This window comes from Oryctolagus cuniculus, chromosome 10 (genome assembly GCF_051225735.1).
Source record: "Oryctolagus cuniculus isolate XC-2025 breed Fujian yellow rabbit chromosome 10, ASM5122573v1, whole genome shotgun sequence".
Lineage (NCBI taxonomy): Eukaryota > Metazoa > Chordata > Mammalia > Lagomorpha > Leporidae > Oryctolagus > Oryctolagus cuniculus.
Genome location: NC_142876.1, coordinates 65378094 through 65397755, shown reverse-complemented (window position 1 = coordinate 65397755; position 19662 = coordinate 65378094). Strand labels below are relative to the sequence as shown.

Sequence of the window (19662 nt, the reverse complement as noted above, 5' to 3'; positions counted from 1 at the left end):
ACTTACAGGAATCCTAATTATGATTTTGGTGATAGAGGCAATCAAATTTTTCATGTTCAATTCGATTTTTAAATATATCATATTTGAATAAGATGACAGAAGGGAAAAGCTAGAAGGCCAGTGCTGGTTTTAGGAACACAAACAATACAAACAACCTACTGGCATGGCTTGAGGAGTGCTATAGCAAAAGCAAACACTTACATGCCAGTTAACATACAAAGAAAAGTTTGAAGTGTCAGCATTATTTCATTTAATCTTCAAAAGCACCTCACAATGTTGGCATGCTCAGAGACTCCTTGCATGCAGAAGCACATAGGATGTCCAAGAAGCTGTTAATGGAATGAAAAGTCTCTTCCTTTGAATGTGCAGACAGAGAGACAGAAAAATGGGTTGTGGTTTCTTTAAACAGCTTTTTACTGTTAAACTTTAAGCCTCCAACTTCAAATAATCAATTGTATGCCAACAAGTATAATTTATAATACTGGAAACTTCTTACAACACAATGCATGATTGTCTCCTGTCTCTGATGACTGATAACGACCTCTCTCCTATTTCATTTCCCTACACAGTGTCACTCACATTCAGGGACACTCTTTTGCCGAGTCTCCTTAACAGAAGTGGCAGGGATGACCAGCTGGGAACACACAGACAGGCTGATGGCCCACAGGAGAAATAATCTCATTTCCCAGATAGCCCCAGGATCAAAGCAAACATTTTCAGAAATTCTGAAAATAAATACAATTGCTTTCCTGCCTAGTTCCCTTCAATGGAACGAAAATGTGTCCTTCACCTTGTTCTGAGAATACAGCATGGATTTTTCAAAGGACAACAATGAGAAAAGGAGTCTCTTTAATCCATTTTTAATTTTCTTTCTAATTGACTACAAAAGAATATCTGATGAGAAGTTTGAGGAAATCAGGACATATTAAAAGTTGATAATGAGGCTTTAATATCTGTACATGTGTTCCTAAGTTAATTACCTACGGCAAAGTAGCAGAAGGAAGCTATGATAGGGAAGAGGAAATGAAGATAGCAGACATTAGCAAAGTCCACTATGATAATGAATTCCAGACAAAATAAATTTCATGAAAATCTGGACATATTATATGAAATAAATGATTTCTTGATTTATATATGAAATTGTATCTCTTCTGTGATACAAAGGTATTGGTTTTTCTTACTAGAAGTATTTTGGATGAATAAAACATTCACATTTCTGTGTTACTAACAGGAAATGTTTCTGATCTCATTTGAAATCTTACCTATAAAAAGTAAGGCACACTATTTCTTAGATTCCTTGCACCCTCATCTCTTCCCATTCATAAAGTAGAGAAGTTCCTATTAGCTTTAAAAGATTGGCCCCAATTCTTAGCAAGAGAAATGAGGCATGACTTGCTTTTTAAATATAATTGTCGAGGAAGTATTCAATTGCAAGGCTCACGTATTTTAAGTTACCATTGCAAACAGGGACATAAAATTAAAAGGATCGGCGTGGTCATTATTCAAAAAGCAGAGTGGATGCCACATGTTAAGTCCCAGCCACAGGTTTAGCGATGGGTTCTGATGTTTGGTGGATGTTGATCATGGCCCACCTCCCCATCCCCATGGGCAGACAATAGTTACGTGTGCTTTTTCCACTCAGTAGTTTCCTTTGGATGAAGAAATCAAACAACGAGCACACACTTAAAATGGTAATCTTAAAAAACACAAGGACATGAATACGAGAATATTTAATTAATATATTCAAGCATCGAGTTTTAACAAATAAGATATGCAACTCTAAAACATTCACAAATTAAACTAACCATGCTGAATGAACAAATACAAGTCATTTGATAATATCATCACCTAATGCACTAAAGTATGCTTGAACTTCAAGCTATAGAACATTTGAAGGTATAAAAAATCATTAATGAGGGATATTGCCTGGAAGATTGCATTTTATATATATATATATATATAGTGTGTATACACATATACTGTGTACATAATGCATATACTCTTGTTATATGGATATATACACATGTGTATGTGTGTGTGAAGAAGATAAAAACATACACAGAGGGCAACATCACAGAGCAACTTTATTAGTGCAAGTAAAGTCCAACAGTTTGTGTAAAACTCATCCTTTATTTAGAGTTGCTCAAGGGTTTTCTCTTGGATGTGTCTGCATATGACGAACAAGGGAGAAAAGACAGAAATGAGGTGATTCTAAGTGAATAAAAGAAAATTAAGCTTTTGTCTGTGTTAGGAAAGAAAAAAAAAAGTTGAGTCCATGAACAGACATTAAAATTCTGTCCTAGGTGCCAGTTTACTGGCAAGAATGATGGAATTTGTGCTCTTCCTGACCACCTCAGGATTTAAATAATTTTATGTGACAGAGCTGATGTGTAAATCAATAAAAAGATAACAATCATTTACATTGAGAGTTTAGTACAATTTCAAGCATCTGCATTAACCAGGCTGAGCGTAGTGAAATCAATACACAACCACCTTACTTAGTCAAGTGCATAAACGAAGTACAACTGAATTTTCAACACCAATGAATATGGATTAAAGAAAAATTAAATCAATTGTAAGAATGAGTTCTGGAAATCACACAATGACAGTATTTTTGAACACATAACACTGTGCAAAATCCAGGAAGGCAAACAGATGTTGCCTTCCATCTCCTCTCTTTCTTCTAGCATTTATCTTATCATTTTAGAGAAGCTATCTTGTACTGCAGTCTGATTACATGTGCACTTTGCAAATTTCCAGATGTGTTCAAATGTTTTAATCTACATTATGGCTTTATATTTTAGGTCCATATGATTCTCTAATCAGAGTTCTTATTTCTGAAAACATTAAATGAAGTTGAGAATTTTAATATATCCCATTTAGTGTGAAGGTTCTATGGCTATTTTTTTTCCAAGCTAGTCTAGTCTTTCTGGATATATTGGTCTTCCATCTACTCAATAGATAATCAGTTCCATTATGTTGTACTATATAATGAATCATTTGAAGAGAACATTCACTTTTCTCCAAAAGCAAACAGAAAAAACATCTTCTTGAAAGGTGAAGTTGACATAATTTCCTCTCTCAAATTTGTGCCAAGAAAATTTACCCATTTAAGGCAGGCATCCTTCCAGTAAGAGTGGTAACTGTAGCGGCCTCTCTGTAGTGTCTGCAGAACAACATTCTGCAAGAATTGATTTTTATTCTAGTGTTATGGATATAGGTAATGAAAACAGGTAATACATTTGTTAATTTCAACATGTTAACAGTGTGGAAGAAGCTATAAAAGAGTCTGAATGTAGGAGGATTCTGGCAGATTCAAGAAGCATTTAGCCAATAATGAGATAATGGTTAATCAAAACAGAGCAGTGCTGAACTTAGAAACCAGGGTGTTACGACAACTGTGAAAGAGACTATGACAATGTGATCCAGAAGCCTAGCAGACTTAGGGAACGGAGCCTGATGAAATGATCTTAGATTTGTATGAGGGAGGAAAGTTGACGTTAGTCCAGTATTGTGTGAAAGAGGCCAATGGAAAAAGACTCAAGAAGTTCCTGTGAGAAGGAATGAAGGAGCCCTGCCTTTACACACAGAAGTCTGATAACCTAGTAGGCAGTCAGCCTTCCCATCTGGAGACCTCCCAGGGGAATCTCCCTGTCCAAGAGGGCTATTTAATCTGACAACACTGGGCAATAAAACCCTGGGAGGATTTCACATCCAGAAAACCCTTTCTACAACAATATCCTAGAAGAAAAGGGAGGTATAATAGAAATAGTGGGAAGAATTGGACTCCAAACCCGTATAAACCCCAGTCTGAATGTAGACTGGGCATTCTCAGTTTCTTCTGTTGGATGCCCTACCTCATTAAACTTTAGTACAGCCTGCTTGGCCATCACCCTCTAACTCACGTATGAAATTCCTTTCTTTTGGGACCACAGGATCTATCTTAGTCAGCTCCAGGGACATCTTGACCCTAACAAGTTGTTGAATCTACAACTTTTATACATATAAGTATAGAAAATAAGAAGATATACATCTACAACTAAGAAAGTAAGGTCTCTAGAGGCCGGCGCTGTGGCACAGAGGGTTAACGCCCTGGCCTGAAGCGCTGGCATCCCATATGGGCTCCGGTTCTAGTCCTGGCTGCTCCACTTCCGATCTAGCTCTCTGCTGTGGCCTGGGAAAGCAGTAGAAGATGGCCCAAGTCCTTGGGCCCTTGCACCCGTGTGGCAGACCCAGAAGAAGCTCCTGGCTCCTGGCTTCAGATCAGCGCAGCTCCAGCCATCTAGGGAGTGAACCAGCAGATGGAAGACCTCTCTCTCTGTCTCTACTTCTCTCTGTAACTCTGATTTCAAATAAATAAAATAAATCATAAAATCCTTGCTTAGTATATACTAAGATCTTCTGTATATGAAGGTAATATATGAAAATGAAACTCAATGAAGGGTGGGATGGGAGAGGGAGTGAGAGAGGGGAGGGCCGCGGGAGGGAGGGAGGCTGGGGGGGGAGGGGAGCCACAACAATACAAAAGTTGCACTTCGTAAATTCACATTTATTAAATAAAAAAAAAACTGGAAAAAATCATAAAAAACTAAGGTCTCTAAATATCCAATAACAACTAGAAATATGTAAAAGTAAACAACAATAACGTCTTAGCAAAATATGTGATAGAAAAAATGAACAGTCGTTCAGAATGCACCTGACATTTGAAAAAGTTAAGGGAGGGGGAGAGGGAAGAGGACTAAGGTAGACTGCCCAAAGGGGTACAATTTCAAAACTCAGACTTGGAAAAGTCTGTACAAAAATGTGGATGGAAACTTTACTGAACCAGTTTGAAAGTTAGAGAAAAGAATGGGAAATGTGTAAACGGAGTTTATATGAGAAAGAAGTAACAGGAAATAACTGGCCATTTTGACAAGCGGTTAGGATTTTAGCCTTCTTCAGTTTTGAGGCATTGAACACGAGTGACTTTTTGCCTTTTATTTCCTCCTGATCCTTCACAGTAAATCACAGGCCCCTCCCTGTCCTAATGATCTGCTATTGCTGAATCTGTGCAACGGTTAAGTTGGTCAGAAAAAAAAATGATGCCTCCAAGGCCATGGGCAGAGCATAAATTTTCATTTAATACAAATCCAGCTACCTGAAATGACAAAAGTCTAACCCAAGGTCACAGACCCACTGAGTCCTGTCCACATGCTTTGAGTCAATCAGATAAGGACAATCCCTCAGCACCAGCACTTGGTGCAAGTGATGTCAACAGCATCACTTATTTAGCAGTAACATCAACTTAAATTTGGAATAAAGCTTTCATAGATTTCATGATGTTCTCATAAACCACACCTATGAATGGTAACTATAAACCCCTCACATGAGATACCATGTTGCAGAACTCAACAGAACCAACTAAAAACTGTCCCATAAAATTGTGTAGGTTTTCCAAATAAAAGCTTTATGATTTTACCTTAACCTGAATTCACTATCAGCTAATACTGTTCTGCTTTTACCTTTGACTTTAGAAACTTGGAGGTGCATATATGGCATGAAGTAGAAAGAAGTCCAGCTGACTGCCTTGTGATCAAACAGAGCCTGTTAAAAGGTTAATGAAATGAAATTCCTCAAAAGGGAGGTAGAAGCAAACTCTCCAACCAGTCTTCATGGTGAATGTAAGGTTTTCTCAGACCGTGCTATTCATAGTAATAGACTGCTTTGAAGGGAATCTATTCTGATAAAAACAAAGGGTATCTGTTCTGATAAAAAAATCTATTCTAAATCCCCCTGAAACAAGAACATAGAGTTATTCAGGCATTCCTTGGTCCTTTGTGAAAAACAAAACAAAACAAAACAAAACAAAACAAACAAAAAACTTACTCATCTACTGTAAAAGTTACACTTTGTCATTTCTCAGTTATATAAATCATAATAGAATGAGAAACTGGGCCCAGGTTTGGCATAAACTTAAATCTGCTCAAATAAAGACTTTACAAAGTTCTTTCCAATCAGCCATTTTTAAACAAAAACAATTACTGATCACATACTCAATTGAGAAATTAGCCACCCGACTAAAAGTCAAATGACATAAAACCAAGTAAACAAGAAAAACACCAAAAGTCCATTTGAAGACTAGAGTTCTGGACAAAATTGTCATCTGGGAAGGAAATTGAAACAAGAAATTACCTGTTAAGGGTAAAGCCACCTCCTCAACTGACTAAGGCTTTGTTCCTTATCTTCAAAAGAACACCCTTCTTGCATCAGAATGAAACCCTTTAAACAATATTCCATCACCTTACATCAAAGCCCTTTCTTGTTCTTCAGTCATTTTCTTTAATTAGAGCTAATAAAGATACGAATTTACATGTTGGTTGAGGTTTGTAATAAACCCCTAGAAAACACATTGGAGAAGTTAATCAAAGTGATTTCCATTTTCTTCTCTCTAGAGCCAGCCCCTCTCCCAGACCCTGCTTCCTACCTGACAGGTGCTCCTCTGCTCTGCGCAGGTTTCAGCATGACTGTCACTGTGTTGTCAGTTTGATTCAAAGGTGTCTCAAGTTCATAAGCTGGCATCGAGGGTGCTAGGGAAAAAGGCATAAGATAAAGTCTCATTCGCTCCTCATTTATCTTCTTAGGTGTGCTTCCTATGTTCTTTTACAAAAACATTAAGAACACAGTGCACATGCTTTAAATTGCACCTATCAACTGACCACAAATCAGCTTAACTTGTATTCCCTACACAGTCTAATAACTTGCTACAACCAGTATATATTGACCTCTTTGATCTCGAGTCGAAGTTGGAAGATGGTAGGAGGGGGGGTTTGGATTCTGGCTAAATAGCTACAGTCAGTTTGTGAAAACTAATTGAGCTGAATGCTTTTAACTTATGTGCTTTGCTGTAAATATGCTATCTTCAATAAATCATTTCCCTTTAAGGCATATTTAAGTTTTGCAATAAACCACAAAGCGGAACCTGACAGTTCTTCATCTAGGAAGAACTCATGTACTGATACTCCATCAGGGCACTTGGAGAGGACAACGGAGCCAGAAGATCTGTTGGGATTCGTTAGTGATAACTCGGGGACTTTAGGGGAAAGCCTAGTAGGGGCAAACATTTGAGAATCAAAGAAAGGCTTGGGCTTGGCTTGTGCTGTGTTGTGTTTTAACCAGCAGTAGCTTAGGCACAGTCTCTCTGGAGCTTCAGCTATTTTGAAAGCTGGGGGAAATGACCTTCTATGGTTATTGTGACAATTCAAAGAGATAAGAGGATGAGTGAGCAAGGCAAATGTAATTCTCCAAATGTCAGTTCTCTTCCCCATGTGAATCCTATTTCCAACGCCACTTCTTGGCATTCTTTCCTCTCTAGATTGTGAAGTCTGATTACCATAAGAAAACAGAGCTCTCCGGTAACTGTGCTCCCACCATCAAGGAGATATTTCACTGGGTGGTGGAACAGTGGTGTGTGCCTGTGGGAGAGCATCACCTGGCCACAACCCACAGGTGGGGGGGTCCCTGATTTGAAGAGAAGGTAAGAGATGTTTTCTTGCAAAAACAGTTCACAAAACTGTCTTATATACAAAGCAGTTCTCATGGAACAGTCACAGGTTACTTCTCAGCTCCATGCATCGAATTTTCTCTGCATTAAAAATTAACTCCAGTTCTATTCAACATGAACTCTAATTCCTAACACAGAATGACATTTTTGTATACATGAGTAGTTCCTTTCCCTTTGGTCCATGAAAATAGAAAACTGGGTCCACAAACCTGCAACTTTCTAAAGCCTATGCAAATCAAATAGCTATTCTTGATAAGCCTAGGCCAACTGAAATGTCAAGATTCTTCACTTTGGGATAGAATTAAAAGAATTTGGTGGGCTAGCAACGGTCAGAGTTGCATTGATCGAAATTTTACCCAATAAAAACAGAAATAGCATTTTTTTCCTAAGTGAACATCCTCTTTAAGATAATTTGAGACAGGGTTTCCAGGGGAGAAAAAAATTTTTAAAAGGCTTAGAGATACACAGATTGGCATGTATTTCCTATTTAAAGACACATGATAAATCCATGCAATAGATAATGTCATCTTAATTTATATGCAGAAGTACAATCGCTTAAGATCACAGAGGAAGTAAACGCAAAAATTTGAGTTATAGTTAGGAGTAAGTAGTTCTGGGGTCCTACTGCAAATAGGTTGACAATAGATAATGATAATGTACTGGATATTTCTCCAAAGCCCTTTTAAAAAAACTAGAAGAAAGGATTTCAAATGTTTTCACCATTTAAAAGTGTTAAATATTTAAAGAAGTAGATATGTTTATCCTGATGGGTAATCATGCTATAAATATACATGTATAGAAATATCACACAGCACCCCAAAATACGAATAATTTTTATGTGTCAGATAAAAAATAAAAAATTGCTTTTAAAAAGAAAGTAATCTCAAGTAGAGCCCAACTGATTCTATGTCCAGTGGTCTTTCAACTTAGCCTATCTGTACAGTCTGTCATTTTTTAAAGTTTCCAAGTACTGCTTTTTATTTTCTAATTTTATGTATTGTTCCCATAACTTAATGCTTTATGTTGTATGCCAAATGTATATTAGATTTCAAGTCAAGCTTGTGCTCACAAATAAAATCTTGCACAATGAAAAATTATCCTTTATGTTGCAATTGCTTAAAAACAAAATTCCAAATCTCTTCTCAAAACCTAGCAGAACACTTACAATACTCCAATTATGGATATTCATTTCCTTCAATTCCAAACAAAATCTTTTTGATAAAACTAGAAATGAGGGGGCAACAGATACAAAAACCAAGCTAAATTTTATTGCACTAGCCCTGGCTGATAAAACATTACCTCCTACCCCTCCCTCCATCCCATCTGCCCCCACCCACCAGCACAGTCAAAGCCCAAAATCAAATCTTCCCCCCACTTATATCCAACTTAGGAAGGGAGGAAGGCGAGAAAAAGAAAATGTCCCTAGAATTTTGTTATTATGGTTCAATATCCCAAACCAGAAGTCAACTTGACCTCCTCTAGTCAGATGTACTAAGACATTCTAAACAGTTGAACCTGCCCGGGAATATTGCTCAAATTACGGGTGGTCTAACTGAGACGCTAAAAGCAAAGAGCTGGAGGCTTGCCATGCCGGTGTGGCTGCCCCCCTCTTCAGCAAGAGAAGCTGCTCGTGTTGAAGGTCCTGAGAAGACTGGGCCTCCTGGAAGCAGACTCCATAAGGCACCGCCTTTCTGCTGTGATCTCAATTGTTCACGGCTCATTACAGATGTTTTTATAACACTGCTGCTCTGAAACGTGGGCTGGCAGTGGGGCTGAGCGTGTCTCCTCTCCTGCCTTCTGCCAAGTCCTCCAATGCCAATTACTAACCTGAGAGTGGCCACCTCTAACGCATGTGCACCTTAAGCTCTCAAAAGATAAAGATTTATAGGATTCATTTAACTCCATGTGTCTAAGTTTCAGGAATCCAGAGAGGCATTCATCTGGATCCAGCGTGTTAGTGTGGCTGAGACAAGCATCCTTGACAGTGGGAATGAGAAAGTACAAAAATGCCACTTCTGATAAAAGTCTTCACCGTGAATGTGTAATACCTGATATCTTGGTTGTGAACTGGTTTGTTGCTGGAGGCCCAAAGCCCTTAGCTGTGCTTGCTCTGATGGTGAAGGAGTACGTGGTCCCAGGATACAGTCCAAAAAACAGGAAGTGAGTTTCATTTCCCAATTTTGAGACTCTTCCACTTTGATTGGATAAGTCTATTTCTGGGTCAAAAGAACTGACTGCTTTGTAGGTGATCTGCAAAAGAACAAGAATGTGATAAAATATTGACAGCAGATGGACCACACTGCATCTTTATCCAATAAACCCTTCTGATGCATGCACTGTCAGACTCTTTATGGTAAGTTCTCCTTCTCACCAAGACTCTTCAAACCCTGAGTCCACTGAAGAGGCGCGGGAACTCAGCCAAAACTGTTCTGAGTTATTACTTTTATAGACGGAGCAACTTAAAGCCGGTAGATCAGAACATAAAGGATGAGCTCAGGTTTACGCTAATACCTTCAAGTTGTTTGCTTTCAAAATGTCATTTTGTAAAACTACATTACAGTTGTTTTAGAGCAAAGCAGACAACTAGCTCAAACAGATAAGGCCCTGACAGAAGGCTGGCTGCAGCCCTAATCCAGTGGCCATGGTTTGATTTAGCACTGGATAGACGATTGTCTATTGGGAACAAGGCACTGCGCGTGTTTCCATCAATGTAGGCAGAGATAACCGCTCCACAGACAAGTCCGAGACACACACCCATGTGCTGGATGCCCTATGAATAGAATGCTGCTCATTATGGGCCATGTACGTGGGTTTCCTTCAGACCTTCATGGTCCAACAGAACGTCCTGTCATGCTGGAAATGCCCTGCCCTGTTCAACATGGAGGCTACCAGGTACTTGTGGTCACCGAGCACTTGAAACGTGGTTAGCAAGGCCAAGGAGCTGGAAATTTTATATTTTTAAGCTTCAATGGACCCACATTTAAATTGCCACGCATTAGCTAGGAGCTGCCTTATCGAGCAGTGCAGCTCTAGAAATTCTCATCGTATCTGCTATGCAAGATATTCAAAGCATGTCAGATGAGTCCAGAATGTTTGAAAATAAATCTAACAGAGGTGTCTTTAAATTTTGCCCTTTCAAATGATTTTTTTAAAGAATTTCACTAAAAGTCATTCATCAGCTATTCAAGAACATGCACTTCAGTGGTGATTACTAACTTCTACTGGTGGTAATGACATAATTTTTAAATGGGGCATATTCCAAAGTTTTAAATTGCAAAACCGAGCCACTTTTTCACTTTTAAGTAGGTAAACTTACTCATAATTTATGTGCACGAACACTAACACTGTTATTATACGAAGTGATAATTGACATTCTTTCCTCTTATATTTATACCATGTCATTATAATTAAGAAGACCTCTGAAAGAATATTTAGATTGAATCAACAGAGCTTTGGCAGGAAAGTTTGCTGTGTATATATTAATCACTGCGATGTGTGGCGCCATCAGAGTCAGGCAGAAGATAAGCGTTAACCCCCTAACCGACTTCCCTCAGGAGGCTCGGGCCATGAAGAGCAGAAGAGCCCAGAGCCACTGCCCAGCAGCTGGGTCAGGGGCTAGGCTGGAGGAGGGGCCTCAGCAACACATAGGCTGTGAGCTTCCCATTCTGATACCCACAGAGAAAGGGGTAGAGGAGGCAGAGCTGCACTGAGACAGCCTACTGCCTCCCCACTTTACTTACTCACCCCTTCACACACTTGGAGCACAACCCACTTAGCACCCCTAACTCCCCAAGCCCTGGGTTCTGAGCTGGGCTCTCATGGCCATTCAGGTCTTGTCCCTGCCCTGTGGACAGTCACAGTTTGCTGGGGAAAGGGAGAAGCAACCCACCGATTCTGAGTGCATACAATCAGGATAAAGACGATCACTGTCCACCAGGGCTCGGTATCTTCTTTTTCACTGAACTGTACATCCAGAAACTTGAATGGGACACAAAGGCATATGGAACAAAGCCCAAGCTCCTTGGCCTCATTTTCCCACTCTCTTTCACCAATTTCTCCGAACATATTTCAGAATACGTAGCTCTATGATGTTACACTGCCTCAGTTTTGGACAAGGAGTGTGGTTGTACCATCCCACAAACACTTCTGGGGCTTTTCTGAAACCGCTCTTGCTCTCAGACTCTCACCCACTCCGGCTGTCTCTGTCCGGTCTCTATTTATTCAGGCCCACTCATTTCATTTGAACAATGACTGAACACAGCCACTTCATGAGCAGAGTGGCCAGCAGGTGGAATCCTGCCTTCAGGGAGCTAAGAGCCTGGGCAGGATAGGGTGGAGCTGAGGAGACCTACAATAAGGAAGTTAATAACGTTAAAACACAAATATTTCACAGCAGAAGCAAATGGTCGGGGGAAGGCCCGCTAGGAGATGGCAGTGGACTGGAGGAGCTGGAATTGGGGGAACTGGGAAGAACTGCATGAACTGGGGAGTGTGCTGGGCACAGTCGGGAAGAGGGCCTGTCTGGAGAAGTGGTCAGGACCATCCCGGGCTGTGCTTGGTACCCCAAAAATAAAGTTTGGAAACACACAACAGGGAGCCTTGGAAATCTTCAAGAGTGAAAATAAAATGATCTAACTTCCCTATACAAAGGGCACATTGGCTGGTTTGATCGGAAGGGGCAACAAAGATGGTCAGAGGATCAGCAGGAGCCGCAGCAGCGTCAATGGGCCACAGAGGCAGTGCCGGTGAGGAAGAGTAGGTGGCTGGGGCTGAGGCAGGAGTGGTGAGAGAACAGGGAAGGAAGAGACCCAGCACATTTTAGACACCACGGACAGAACCTGGAGAGAGACTGCATATGCAGGACAGGTGGACGGACCCAGAACAGGTTCCACGTTTTGGGCTGGAGCAAAAGGCAGTCCCACTTATTGAAACAGGACGGAACGAATAAAGAGAAATTTACAGACAGATGTGGACACACAAAGCTTGAAATGCAAATGGCAGTCAAGTAGACATACATAAGGCTCCCCTCTAAAGTTTGTCAAAAATAGAATTAAAAGCTAACTTTACTTGGTACAGAAAAGTTTTGATATCCACAGATATTTTTGTATAATATGCATTTTTCTAATACCTTACTGAAGACTTCTCATAGGCATGGTTTTCAAAAAATTTTTTTGTATGTCTAAATAAGCATATCTTTTAACTTTTTTTTCCACAAGCATTGGGAGTACCTTTGGGATACAACATAAAGCTGGGATGCAAAGGAGAACTGGGTTAGAAATGGAGATTTGGGGGTGCTTAGTACTCAAATGACATGGCTTCGGAACGAATGGGATCATCCATTAGGAAAGGAGTTTAGAGAAAACAAAGGTCCCAGTATCATGCCCAGTGAAAAATGGCATTTATTTCTTATATTTGAGAGGCACAGAGAGATATGAAGAAACAGAGAGAGGAGGGGGCGCAGACGGCTCCATCCAATGGCTTGCCCTGTAAATGCCCACAACGGCTGAGATGGAAGATGGGCACTGGGAACTTTACTTGATCCATCACTGCTGCCTCCCAGACTGGGCCTTAGCAGGATGCTGGCGCCAGGAGCCAGAGCCAGGAATCAGACCTGTGTTCTGTGATGTGGAACATAGGTGTTTAGGTGTTTTATTTTTTATATTTATTTTTTAATTTGTATGTGTCTCATAAATACAACACTATGTACATAGTAATTCTTCCCACTGTGCCCACCCTCCCACCCATTCCTTTTTTTTTTTTTTTTTTTTTTTTGACAGGCAGAGTGGACAGTGAGAGAGAGAGACAGAGAGAAAGGTCTTCCTTTGCCGTTGGTTCACCCTCCAATAGCCGCCACGGCGGGCGCGCTGCGGCCGGTGCACTGCGCTGATCTGAAGGCAGGAGCCAGGTGCTTCTCCTGGTCTCCCATGGGGTGCAGGGCCCAAGCACTTGGGCCATCCTCCACTGCACTCCCGGGCCACAGCAGAGAGCTGGCCTGGAAGAGAGGCAACCGGGACAGAATCCGGCGCCCTGACTGGGACTAGAACCCGGGGTGCCGGCGCTGCAAGGCAGAGGATTAGCCTATTGAGCCGTGGCGCTGGCCTCCCACCCATTCCTACTCTCTCTCTTGTTTTATCTGAGAAAGAGAAATAGAAAGAAAGAAAGAAAAAGAAAATAAGAACAAATGGAATAAAAAAAAAAACCAAGTGTTCCTCAACTATTTGTACAAGAGCTGATCCATGTTATTACTTCTCAAGGGTAATTTTGTTTTTCCCCCTTCCTCTTTTTCCTTCCTCCCTCCCCCTTCTTTCCTTTTACAAACTTAATTGTCTTTAAATAAGAACCCAAAGATGATACATCTTTTGCAAGCTCTGAGACATAACTCTAACTTATGAGACATAATAACATCCTCCATTTAACACACTAAAAGCAAGTGTTCTTGAGAACAAGTTTTACCATTAAGTCTCATGACATAACCCTTTGGGAACAGAGGTCCTGCACTGGAAGTTAGTGCACAGTGACTCTTATTGTTTATTTAACAAATAACAGTCTCGTGTTTGACATCAGTAATCGCCCAAAGCTCTTGACATGACCTGTCTTGGCTATGGAAGCCTTTTGGATCCAGTAGTTTGAGACAGCAATATGGGTGTTTTAACCAGTAGGCTAAATGGCCACTTTTAACACTGGTATTTCATGTAGAACAGAGACAGCAACAGCCAACAAAGAGCCAGAAGACCAGGAAAAAGCTGTCACAGCACTGAAAGTTTCAATGTTCTAAAAGGGACAAGTTTCCAAAGATGGTGCTGAGGTTCAGGTGGGGCTGGGACAAAGTATTTATCTATGACTCAAGTCAGAGTTCCAATTTTGTTTACCTGTAAAGCCATCTTTCTAAATCTGGCCTAGCAATCCCTGGCATCCCCTGACTGCCCACTGCTGTGACTGTGTTCATACGATTTATTTGGCAATGAACCTTGGAGTGCGGTAGAATTTCTCATACTGTCTTAAATCATGATTTCAATGTGCCAGAGGAATTAGAACATCTCAGGTAATTATATCTTATTTCTGAGGAGTGACTGATGGCTGCTGCTTCTTTCAGATCCCACTGTGATCTGTAAATATTTGGCACTCAGTATACATTTCCCTAAAAGACTCCTGGAGAGAGCAGGTGTGTGCACGTGTTCCTGTAGAAACTTACAGGATGACACGTGGGAGCTTTGCTCCACTGACACAGACTGTAGATCAAAGCTCAACTGGAGGACTTGCATTCCCCTGGGGCTGATGGGCTGGTACCCGACAATAATTGTACAGGTGTAGGATAGGCCAAGATGAGGTTTTGAAATTGTCTTTCGGACATGTCCTTTGAAAGTCGGATAAAAATTGTCAAATCTTTCTCCCTTGCCCCTGAAAGTGCACATATAGGGGTTGGAGTTATGGTGCAGCAGGTTAAGCTGTTGGTTGTGATATGAGCACCCCATATCAGAGAGCTGATTCAAGTCCTGGCTGCTCCACTTCCAACCCAGCTTACTGTCAATGCCCCTGGGAAGGGAGCAGAGGATGGCCCAAGTACTTGGGTCCCCTGCCACCCATGTAGGAGATTCAGATGGAGCTCCTGACTCTGGGCTTCAGCTTGACTGAGCCCTGGCTACTGCAGACCTTTGGGAGAATGAATCAACAGATGGAAGATCTCTCTCTCTCTCTCTCACTCAAATAAATAATAAATGAATCCTTTAAAATCACACATATACACTAATTCATGCATTCCTAAAAACAGTGAATCCTCTCCCTAATCCCAATGAATATGTTGTGCATATACGAGGATAAGTTGGAAAGTTCATGGAAAAAAACACAGACAGTAGGGGCTGGTGGTGTGGTACAGCGGGGTGCCACTGCTTGCGATGTCACCATCCTGTATTGGAGTTCCAGTTCAAGTTCCGGTTGCTGTGCTTCTGATCCAGCTCACTGCTAGTGCTCCTTGGAAAGCAGCAGAAGATGGCCCAAGCACACGAGCCCCTGTCATCCATGTGGGAGACCCACAGAGTTCCAGCCTCCTGGCTTCAACATGGCCCAGCCGTGGCCATTGTGACCCTAAGAGGAGTGAACCACTGGATAGAATATCTGTTTCTCTGTGTCTCTCCCTCTCTCTCAGTCACTGTGCTGTTCAAATCAATAAAAAAAATAAATTGTAGTTTGGTTCAAAAACTTTTTGAAGTCCATGCCTTGTTTTTTCATAATATGCATTTTCAACAACTTTTTGAAGGCCCCTCAGAGACCTGAATTTCAAATTTATTTGCATCAAAATAAACAATTTATAAAATTCCATTTTCTAACAAGCCCTTTGAAATTCCCTTCTGTGTACACCAATGATAAGAATATTTCTGGTCTCCATCCCCCCTCAAACCCCTTCCCAGGACCCTGGGAGTCTGAGTGACAGGAATGAGGAGCACTCCTGAGGAATGGGGACAAGCTGAGTGTGTAATTCTCCTGCTTGCCACTAGGGCATACTCCAGGAACATGCTGGCTGAGCGGCAGTGGTCAAGTACACCAGGCTTAGCCTCCATGCTCAGACACAAACACAAGGCATCCTTTGGACATCTATTGCTTGCATTTGATACTGCAACAAATGTCTATTCAATACCTATTGTCAGGTGGTGGAGAAAGCTCTTGCACTTGCACTGTATCGCTGGCTGGGGCGGAAAAAATTTTACTGACTCTTAATAAAGAATATCGGTGTTTGAGTGCTACTATAAAATTCTAGGTAATCTTCTAATGTGTACCAAGTCATAAGCAAAATGACACATAAGCAACGTGTGTGTATGTGTGTGTGTGTGTGTGTGTGTGTGTTAGGAGGAAGGTACGTTTAGGCAAGATGGACTAAACTGTGGCTTATAATGGATGATTTCAGTTTTTCAGGTAAGTACCTGCAATCTTCCAAAATTTTCTTCCCTTTCTCTACTTAAAGTCTTGAATTCTAAATTGGGAGATTCAAAGAAAACCAACATGGAATCACATTCAACCTTTGAGCATTGGGAGAATCAAAATCTTGGAAGCGTGAGTCGCTGATAATTCCAGCCAGCATGAGATAATTCACTGAGGTCTGAGAAATCCACTCTGAACACACAGGGATGAACCAGTAAATCGGGTTTTGGGAAAGGAAGGACCCAGGGTGCTTCCAGGAAATGTACATTTGAATAAAACACATCAGCAAAAGTACTGTGGGGGAGACCACAGCGGGGGCATCACAGGCAGAAAGAAGAGTATTAGCAAAAGCAGGATGGCGAGAGAACTCAGAGGCTTTTAGGGAGAAGAAGATTCCATATGCAAGGCTCATTAGATTCCAGGAGATGAAATAATGGGAGTTGAAATAGTAAGTAAATATTGAGATTAGATCACAGAAGGTCTTAAATATTGAAACCAAACTTCTTTTTTAAAGCTTTTTTTTTAATAAAAGATTTATTTATTTATTTGTGAATTAACATTAAAACTACTACTCAAACAGTACTCTATACTTGGTGTGTCTGTGTGGATACAGTCTGTTGAAATCTTTACTTAGTATATACTAAGTTGATCTTCTGTATGTAAAGATAATTGAAAATGAATCTTGATGAAGAATGGGATGGGAGAAGGAGTGGGAGATGGATGGTTGCAGGTGGGAGGGAGGTTATCAGGGGAAAAGCTGCTATAATTCAAAAGTTGTACTTTGGAAATTTGTATCTATTAAATAAAAGTTGAAAAGAAAAAATAAAGAAAGGCAGGGTTACAGATACAGAGGAGAGACGGAGGTTTTCCATCTGCTGGTTTACTCCCAAAATGAGCATAATGACCAGGGCTGTGCCAGGCTGAAGCCAGGAGCTTCATCTGGGTCTCCCACATGGATGACAAGAGCCAAGGGACTTGGGTCATCTTCCACTGCTATCCCAAGCACATTATCAAAGAGCTGGATTGGAAGTGGAGCAAACGGGACTCAAACCTGTGCCATAGTGTTGGCCCCAACACCAAACTTTTTAACATGGCACTAAAATCTCATTGTTCTATATTAGGACTCTATTGATGGTGATTAACTGAACCCAGCTGTCTAGGCTTGGGTTCTTGCAAAGTCTTCAACTCTTGATTTATCAATGCCTCAATCAGTTGACAATTCCAGAACTTTCAATTTTACTATGTGTTCAAGCAAAACTACACTTTATAGTCTAGTCACCCATTAAATTAAATGCCAAAGTTTGACATTTCTTTAATTATTTCTGTAGCTAGTTGCTAAAAGGCAGTTACTTGTAGAACAGGACAAACAATATCTTCTCTACCTGTTTTCCTTCAACACCTTACACATACTAAGTGTTTTAAAAATCTCCAGATGTGTTACTCCCATTCTCACGATCAGGAGTCTAGAATTTACTCACTAGGCAATTGAAAGGTATATAAAGTAAGGGAAGTAGATTGAAAATACTTGAACGTATATCCTTTTGCATTTGGGAATATTATTGGCTGACAGACTTCAAGAAGTCGGTTTGAGATGCAATGTTCTAAATTCTAATAGCTACTCCTAAATTGCCTACAAAAAAGTTGAAAGTACATGTTTCCATCAACAGTCGAGGCATGTATAGATTTTTTCCACATCACCGAGGAACACTACGTATGACAGAAATTTAAACTTTCTGCAGTACTTGCTTTATTTCATTTCCTAATCATTAGTAAGGTTGGACAAGCACCTTATCATTTGCCAGTTTGATTTTTCCTATGAGTTGCCTGCTCTTACTTTCTTTCCACTTGTTTTTCCCTAAAGGGGGGTTTTGTCTTCCTTTTTAATGTATAATAAGTCAATGTATACTGCAGCCACCAGTGTGTTGACTGCTATTTAGTTGAAATGATTTCTCCAAGTTTTTCATTTGTATTTAGACTTTCTTCATGGTATCATTAATCATTCAGAAGTTTAAAATATTATAAAACCAAATCTGCCCATCTTTTTTTTAAATGCCTTCTAGGATTCCAACTTAGAAAGGCATATTACAAAAATGTGTCTATATTTTTCTTATATTGTTATTAACTTTTCTGTTTAGTTCATAAATTTATCTGATATCTCGTTTTATATGATGTGAAGTAGGAGTCTCATGAGGCATACTATTCTTTCAACAAAATGCTAGGCTTGCTAACATACACTAAATTGTATTTATCTATCTTTATAAATGAACTTGTACTAGAATTTCTCTTGCAAAATATTGGAAGGACATGTATCTAATTATTAATAACAGCAGTTACTTCTGAAAAGTCAAGTTGAGAAGCGAGCATATTTGATTTTGAAAGCTTAAAATAGTCTTTTAGAGAATAGTATAACATTTATAACCTGACAAAATGAAAGATCTTGATAGCTATTGAGGAAGGGTGTAATTATCAGAGCCAGATTTTCGGAAGGCAACTGTGATGAAATTAAACAGCTGAACTGGGCAGTGAGGTAGAAGCAGGATGGGAGTCAGTACGAGGACAAGGAGAAAAGAAAGCAGAGGCGAGGTTGGGGAAGGTTGGGGAAAGCTGATGCTATCAATTGTCAATTTTGTTCTTGGAAAATGCACCACTATCAGTATGTTCCACCATTAATCCTTTGGTACATCTTTCACAGGAGGCAGAGACAACTGGAGATAAGCTAAACCTACAATATGTTCATTTGCAGCATCTGCAACCCCCAACCTGCTTCTCTGTCTCTCCATCAGAAACCATCCAAATTTGTTTTCTTCCCGAAAGAAACACCTGGGCCACTTATCACTAACTGTTTCTCAAATATGGTAACTTGGCCCACCTTCTGGATTTTACCTATGTTCAAAAGTGGCTCTGACAGAAGATGGTGTTCTATGGTTCCCGCTTCTGTGAGGACACCTGTTTGTCACTTAACACGATGATGCCTAAGACAGGGTACCGAGTCTGGGAAAACATCAGTCGTCACCTCCAGTAGGAATCTGCCTACAGGGTAGACTCTGGCACAGGCTGCATGGGTCAGAGCACGGAGGTTCAGCTTGGATTAAGAAGAGCTCCCTCCAGAGTTTCCACCTAAGGCCTGCCCAGAGAACTCCTTTCCTTCCTACTTCCAGAAAACTGGAAGAAAAGAAAAGAGATTTGGTGGCCAGAAAACTTGCATTTAA

General features: G+C 40.5%; 1 protein-coding gene across 13 annotated transcripts in view; it reads right to left on the bottom strand.

The window, feature by feature from the left end:
- The window catches only part of PTPRM (protein tyrosine phosphatase receptor type M), an 884286-nt gene that overhangs the window by 334744 nt on the left and 529880 nt on the right, over nucleotides 1–19662 (bottom strand). For all 13 annotated transcript variants that reach the window (XM_089305325.1, XM_089305326.1, XM_089305318.1 and 10 more), the window contains 2 exons: nucleotides 9589–9790; nucleotides 6464–6566 (listed from right to left, as the gene is read on the bottom strand). In XM_089305325.1, coding sequence (XP_089161451.1) covers nucleotides 6464–6566; nucleotides 9589–9790 — 305 coding nt within the window. The remainder of the gene's footprint in view (nucleotides 1–6463; nucleotides 6567–9588; nucleotides 9791–19662) is intronic.